At 38.8% G+C, this 7,862-nt stretch overlaps 1 protein-coding gene across 1 annotated transcript; it reads right to left on the bottom strand.

The window, feature by feature from the left end:
• Positions 1 to 1,983: 1,983 nt before the first annotated feature.
• LOC147847136 (pentatricopeptide repeat-containing protein At3g09040, mitochondrial-like) lies at positions 1,984 to 6,955 on the bottom strand. Its single transcript, XM_087339527.1, has 2 exons — positions 2,663 to 6,955; positions 1,984 to 1,997 (listed from the first exon to the last, which is right to left on the bottom strand). Exon 1 carries the CDS (start codon positions 6,687 to 6,689, stop codon positions 3,414 to 3,416), a length of 3,276 nt encoding a protein of 1,091 aa, XP_087195653.1. The 5' UTR covers positions 6,690 to 6,955; the 3' UTR covers positions 1,984 to 1,997; positions 2,663 to 3,413.
• Positions 6,956 to 7,862: the final 907 nt, after the last annotated feature.

Genomic DNA, 7,862 nt, shown 5'->3' on the forward strand with positions numbered 1-7,862 from the left:
CTCTAGTAGATGTAGTAGTAGTAGTAGTAGTAGTAGTACATCTTTGTAGTACATACATACAAAATGTTGGTACCCCCGTTTCTCTTCTCTTCTCTCATATATGTTTGTATGTATTTGTATGTATGTATGTACAGTAAGTACAAATCGACAACTCCCGTGGTTCCCCCCTCCTCTCCCACCCATTGCTAGCGGGTCTTCTTTTAATTTGCACCCCAGACAGACGTGGCGTGATCAATTTACCCTTCCCTCGTTTGTACTACGAGAGCCGTAGCTTTAGGGAAATTCCCCCTACTCTATTGAGTTTCCAAACAAAACCACGACAATAATGTTGTCCGTTCTCCATCTCTTTCACCCAACGAAACTAAAGATAAACACTAGATTCTTAAAACAAGAGCGATCTATTTGTAGGTAAGAATCAAACTGGCCATTATTCAGCAAATGGCTTAGGTTTTCAGAGAAAAAGGTCTTTGTGGCTTGTTTCTCTCCATATACATCATACCTTAACATACCCCACGAATCATCCTTAGAAGTTAGTATGGTGGCACTTTTCACCAAAAACAAACAAATGTTTAAATGAGACAAATATAAAATCATACCCCTCTCATGAACTCAAAAACTAAAAAGCATGGTTACGATTATTTAAAATATCACACATAATCATGCATTAATGGATTAGGTGTTGGTGTTTCTTGAAAGGAGAAGAGATTTTATGGCTATAACTTGACATTGGTAGGTCCAAAACATGGTAGAAGAGAACATTATAAAACAACCATAATATTGAGGGTGTAACCACATGTGGCTTGGGTCAAATAACAACATGACAAAACTTGCCAAATCTAAGAAACACAATCCCAAATCTGGCGAGCGAGCAAACATTGCCATATGAAATGATGAATATTATCTTCCATGGTTTGTATACAGAAGAGCCAATCAACCCATGGTTGTTCTTTAGTTTGTATATGTAAAAGACCCTCTATCAATGTTATGCTCTATAGTTACTACCAATAAATCCATAAATGGGTATAATAATCGTTGTGTGTTGAGCCTCAACTACAACTCCCACCTCTTTGACCCGTAAATGAAAGAAGTGATTAAATTGAGAGCACAAACTCTTCTTTCCATGTCAACAAAATAATAAAAAAGTCATGAGACAACCAAGTATTGAGCACATGAAAAACATGGAATTTTAAGTGGAATACTTCCACTAAGTAATTACCTTTCTTCTCAATGAAATATTGGACAAATATATTTGTTATTGTGAGTGTGAACACATGTCTTGCAATAACAAAAATTTGTAACCCATCACATGCCTAGATAAGTCCAACAATGCAACTCCCCTCAAGTGCTTGGAGGTTATTAGATGGTTCCCTACAACTCATGTGATATCTATTTTATCTCTCTTTATCCACAAAAAACATTGAAGATGTTGCAAAATGAAATGCAAAGCCTTCTTATCCAATACAAAATGAAACACAAACAAAAGAGGTCACAAAACTCGTGACTTCCAATTTATGAATTTATCCCTCAACCTCCTTGTCATCCATTATTATGACTACAATGCCCTATTAAGATATTCGTGACCCATATCATGTATACATGTTTTGACTCATGAGAGGACATGTAGCTTGCAAGCATTCCATGCTCACATATGTGTGCCAAGTGTTCTTCATGCATAAGCTCATGCATATGCACCAAGTTCCCTTCATGCATCTTGTCATTCATGTGTGCCAAGTGTTCTTCACCCATTTCAGTGTGAAATCTATTTGAAGAGGTTCACGATTAGCATTCTAGTTCAACGCCAGTCTTTAGCTCTTGAGTTATATCTAGCCACGATTATTAAAGTTACTCTATCTATATTACATTTTCTATCTCGTCAAACTCTCTCAATCTACCTTGTTCCTTCTTCTTTTCTCTTTTCCAGTTTTGACATCCATTCAATTAATTGGGCATTCAATTAAGTGTTATCCAATGTTTTTCTTCACTCAATATATTCTTACCTGCAATTAAACCATATTGGGTTAGGTGTATCTAACTTTGGCAAATAATAAAAAACCACATGATCAACTCAAGTAAACTACCCATTATCAACAAATAAAAGGTACAACAATGTCTTGCCCAGATAAACAAGAGTAAATGTAACTTTAATTACTAAACCCAACCATGCAAAACAGTAACACCAAAAACTCACAACACACAATGAGTGGCAAAGATATCGATACCCACAATGATCGTGTTTGGTTGATGCATAAAAAGGAGTTGATGGAAGAAGCAAAGAGAGTCAAATCATGCTCTCAAGGTTCAATTCTCCCCGAAAAGTGGGCATCCATGACCCAATTCACACATGTAACATACTAACACGAAACTCGTTCACTCTTGAGTATATGGTCTTGGCTATTGGTAAAGAATCTACTATCCACTCAAACAATGCAAGCTTATCAAGTAGGCATCACTGCATCGAAGATTAAATATGTGCTTGGTGTTACACATCTTGAGTCGACACATCTAGTTTGGAGCTAATGTTGGGAATTAGGACAACAATAGAAGATTTCAATGAACTTTTTCGTGAGCTCTCGAGGCAAACAATTTCATTAGTTGGGGAGGCAATGATAAGAGAAAGAGGAAAGTGAATCAGTGGAAAAAGGAGGTTGTGTGCAGCGCTTACCTTCACCATGACACTTTCCAGAGTGTAGTGACCCCAGTCAACAACAATGGACTTGGTAAGCCACCATGATGGGGGCCGTGGCACCTTTGCTGCAAGGCATATAGGGAAGCTTGTGATGGCGCTGCCCTGTATCTCGCAGGAAGGCTGCCATTAATATGAATTCCTAGAGTAGTAACATCGTGTGTTAACAGTTGTAATGGCTCTTGATTCAATAAGGCCTTCTCCTCCAGTGTTTATAAGGGGTTCTTCACATGCCCCCAACCCCCTTAGAGATGGGTTCACATCAACTCATTCAGGCAATTTTGATCATTTATTGTTTTTGGATTTCTTTATCTTCAAGTTTTAATAGGGGCCCTTCACATGAGCAGCATGGATTTATTCTCTCTTGATTAGACTTTACCTTTGAGGTTTATAAGGGATCGATCCTTCACATGAATCCCATGGGTTTATTCCCATTTGATTCTTGACCTTCGAAGTTTGTATGGAAATGTATTCACTCACGCCTTTTTCTGGTGTTCTTGTCGAAAATATAAAAAATATCACACTATTAAGGCTGAGTTTGCATCTCATCATATGATCTCGTTTCACACTTGCATAGAAGGCTATGCATCCGCATTTCTGGTGCAATCAAGGTTGCTATCACCATAATCCTGTGTAAACAAATCTCACCATCAAAGCCAGATATGAGCTTGATTGAGGCTACTCCCCATAAAAATAGGATAGAAAAGTACCCATTGTAAACAATGTTACATCAGCCAACAGCAACCCAATATTGTTCTGCTGCCCACCATTGTTTTCTAATGCTCAGCTCCTCGACTCTCTTAGCATGTTGGGGCATGCCAACATCAGCATAGATATTATAGAGAGAAACATAAGCCCCAACATCTCCTTCATCCAATTGCACTGCATGAGAAAATGCCCATATTCCAATCTCAACATCACCCCATTTTCTACAAGCACCCAGTATAGTGTGCCAAACCACAAGATTAGGATGGTAAGGCATCAACTTGATTAGTGCTACTGCTTTGTCTAATTGGCCCACACGAGCAAACAAATCAATCATACAAACATGATGCTCAATACTCAATTCAATTCCATACTCTTTACTGATGCATTCTATGTATACTTGACTCGTACTCACAAGACCTGCATGACTGCATGCAGTAAGCACACTTATTAATGTGTCAACACTAGGTCTTACATTTTCTGAAATCATTCTATCAAGGACATGAAAAACACTTTCACTTTCACCTAGATGCGCATACCCTGCAATCAGAGCGTTCCATGATAAAGCATCCGGAGAAACACCTTTAACTTGCATATCCTCAAGACAATTCAATGCATCATTTGCCAATCCATGTTTGGCATATCCTGCAATAAGTGATGTCCATGATACAGCATTTTGAACCGGAAGCTGGTTAAAAACTTCTTGTGCTTTCTGTACAAAGCCAAAACTCGTGTACATATCAATCACTGCATTAGCAACAATAAGGTCCTTTTCAATTAAGCCATGTGCCACAATCTCTTCATGGATCTTTTCACCTTTCTCTGTTGCTCCCATGCTACCACAAGCTTTCAAGGTGCAAAGGTAAGTCAAAACATCCGGAGAGAAGCCCTCCTCCTTCATATGATCAAAACAACGCAGAGCTTCTTCACCATAACCGTGCTTGGTATAACCTGCAATTAATGTGGTCCACGAGATGGCATCCCACATAGGAAGCCCATCGAACACATCCTGAGCTTCTTCGAGTAGGCCACAGGTTGCGTACAAATCAACTAGTGCATTGCCAACAACAATATCACTTTCCAAAAGCCCTTTAACTGTTATTTCAGCATATATGTCTTTTCCTTTTTCTATGAGCCGTATAGTTCCACAAGCTTTCAAGCTAGAAGCATATGTAACTGCATCAGGAGAAATACCTTCAAGTTTCATAAGCTCGAGACAATTCAATGCTTCCTCCCTCAAATTATGTTTAGCATATCCTGCAATCAGCGTACTCCATGATACTGCATCTGGAATGATACCATTGTGATTCATATGTTCAAAACAATTCATTGCCTCCTCACAATATCCATGCATTGCATATCCAGCAATGAGTGAAGTCCAGGAGATGATGTCATGTGATGGAAGTATGTCAAACACTTCTTGTGCTTCATCAAGCAATCCACAATTGGCATACATGTCGATCAATGCATTACCAACAAACAGTTCATGCTCAAAAAAACCCTTTTTCTCTATCTCGCTATGTATCTCTCGGCCCATTTCTCTTGCACATACAGTGCCACAAGCTTTTAAAATGCAAACAAACGTGACAGGGCTTGGTGCAATACCTAAAAATTGCATTTGTGAAAAGAAATCTAAGGCTTTCTCACCAAGACCGTGGTTTGCATATCCTCCCAAGAGAGCTGTCCATGAAATAACATCTGAAGCTGGAAGTTTATCGAACACATGTTGAGCTTCAAGAATCATTCCAGAAGTCACATAGAAATCAACCAATGCATTCCCAACAACAATGTCCTTCTCCAAAAACCCTCTCATGGCAATCTCAGTATGCATTTCTTTGGCCTTGTTCTTAAGTCCCAGAGAGCCACAAGCTATCAAGGTAAAGACAAATGAAAGACAGTCTGGAGAGATACCTTCAGATTGCATAATCTCAAAACATGTCAATGCTTCTTCGTAATACCCATGTTTAATATATCCGTCTATTAGTGTATTCCAACAGAATGTATCTGGAGAAATACCTGAAAATCGCATCTCTTTAAACAATTCCAATGCTTTTTCACAATAGCCATGTTTGGAATACCCTGAAATCAGTGCTGTCCATGACACTATATCACGACCTGAAAGATTTTTGAATACCTCGTGTGCCTTTTCAAGCATACCACAATTGGCAAACATATCAACCATTGCAGTACCAATGAGATCATTTTTTTCTAGCAAACCTTCCTTACATATCATATGATGTACCTCTTCAGCTTTCTTTACATCTCCAATGTTGCCACAAGCTTTTAAGCTACAAATAGAAGTGGCAACATTTGGAACAATACCATCAGAGCACAATTTTTGGAAACAGTTTATTACTTTCAAATCAAGTTTATGTTTAGAATAGCCTCTGATCAATGCTGCCCATGAGAATATATTCCGGGAAGGAAGTTTGTTCAGTATATCCTCTGCTTCTGCAAGGAAACCACAATTAGCATACATATCAATCAATGCATTGCTAATTTCAGGAACTCTTTCTATGATCCAATTCTCAATCACAGAGGCGTGTATTTGTTGACCTTTGCATACATTCATTAGGTTTCCACATAATTTTAAGATGAAAATAAATGTGACAGAAGTTGGTGCAACACCCTCCACTTCCATCTGGTTAAAGCAAATCATTGCTTCTTCACATAGACCATGTGTAAAATATCCAGCTATCAAAGCATTCCACGACACTGCATCTCTCTCAAGAAGCTTATCAAACACTTCTTGTGATTTCTCAACAAGCCCACATTTCGCATACATATCAATTAAGCTGCTGCCAACGAATAGTTGTGTTTCTAAATTAGATGAAATGATCTCATAATGCAAACTTTTACCTCGTTCGACATCTTTCAAGTTGGCACAGGCCTTCAATAAAGCAACAAAAGTGTATGCAGTAGGTTTCACAGAGCTTATGCACATTTTCTGGTATAGAATGAACGCTTTCTGAGGATCTCCATACTTGATGAAGCAAGTAATAAGAGAATTCCAACTATACTCATTGGGAAACTCCAAGTTATGGAACACTTTATGAGCATCACAAACGTTTCCAGCATCAGCTAACATAGGAACCAGGTAGTTACCGATAGATGGGTGATTCTCGAGACCAAATTTTTGTATATAATCATATAGCCGCCTTGTGAAAAAATCATTTTTCTCCTCCCTACATTTCTGCAACATGTATCCAATGGTCTCAATGGAGGGAATTTGAGGCAAGTCTTCCCCTGATGCAAGCATTTCTTCAAGCTTAAGTAATTTCCATTCCCTTCTGTTTTGCATGTCATTGAATCATCAATAGGAACAGTAAGAAAGCTCTTATAATCCGATGACCACCAGAAGCAATTAGTACAGCCATAGATAGGAATGCGAGAAAGGTCGTAAAATCTGATCATCAAATGTGATATGTGTGGCAATTGCTACTTTTCTATGGATTTTCCATGGCTCAGGCTCGTAAGCATAAGAGGTGGCTTCCAAACTCCCTTCTGTGGTATGCATCCTGAATTCGCAGTTTGCGCTGATGAATGAGAAACGTAGCACACCGTTTACCTTCATATGTAGATGCTGCTTTAGACCTAGTGCATATGCTCATGCGTTTTCTCCATCCATGTTCAAAGATAGTGCTTTTTCTAGGAAAGCAAAAGAAAGAAGAAAAGGGGCATGCTGAAGACGTCAAGCCACTTCCATTCTGTCCATAGTACATCATACTACATACCATTACCATTACCATCCCATCCCATCTCATCCTTTACTAAGTACTGACCATACCCTCTTTGTATTGTATTGTATATATAACTTACACATAGTAGCCTTTTTCTCGAAAAACTGCATCCTTTTGCCTAGTCTCCTCCCCTCCTTATATTGCTCGCCATCATTTTCGATTTCCCGACGTTATATACCTATGACTTTATCCATCCGCCTTCTTGCATGTATCCAGCAGCAACGTGAGAACACTTGCGAGAAAGTTATGCACACATATATGGAACCCCTCCGAACCACCCCTAGGGTTCTTTTTATTTTCTTCCAATCAATGCATCAAGATATGGTCCATCACGCCCACCTTGCCATCGACTGATTCAGAACTGGTGCAACCTTTGAGATACATAAACCCACATTGATCTCTTCCTATTGACAAAGAGTTTCTCATTTCTAACAATTTGTTCACCATTGTACCTACCAATTGCCTCAACATCTACCCTTTTAGTCATGGAAAACTACCCACTGCCTATTTAGTGTGAAATTTGTTTGTGCACAATGGCACACTATGGAATGTTGCTCCTACAACAACCTCAAACAATCAAGTGCCTATGTACATGGCGTCAAGCTAAACAAACCATGACCAAGTCACTCAATGGGAATTCCTAGATGAATGTTAAACATATGTCATCCTAGAATATAGCCTCAATTGTGATGGCCAACATCAAATCTAGAACTTCCTGCATGATTGCGAATTTA

Source organism: Azolla caroliniana, unplaced genomic scaffold, assembly GCF_043228905.1.
Source record: "Azolla caroliniana isolate FFs.n. ecotype wild unplaced genomic scaffold, voAzoCaro1.0.p SCAF_1475, whole genome shotgun sequence".
Classification (NCBI taxonomy): Eukaryota; Viridiplantae; Streptophyta; class Polypodiopsida; order Salviniales; family Salviniaceae; genus Azolla; species Azolla caroliniana.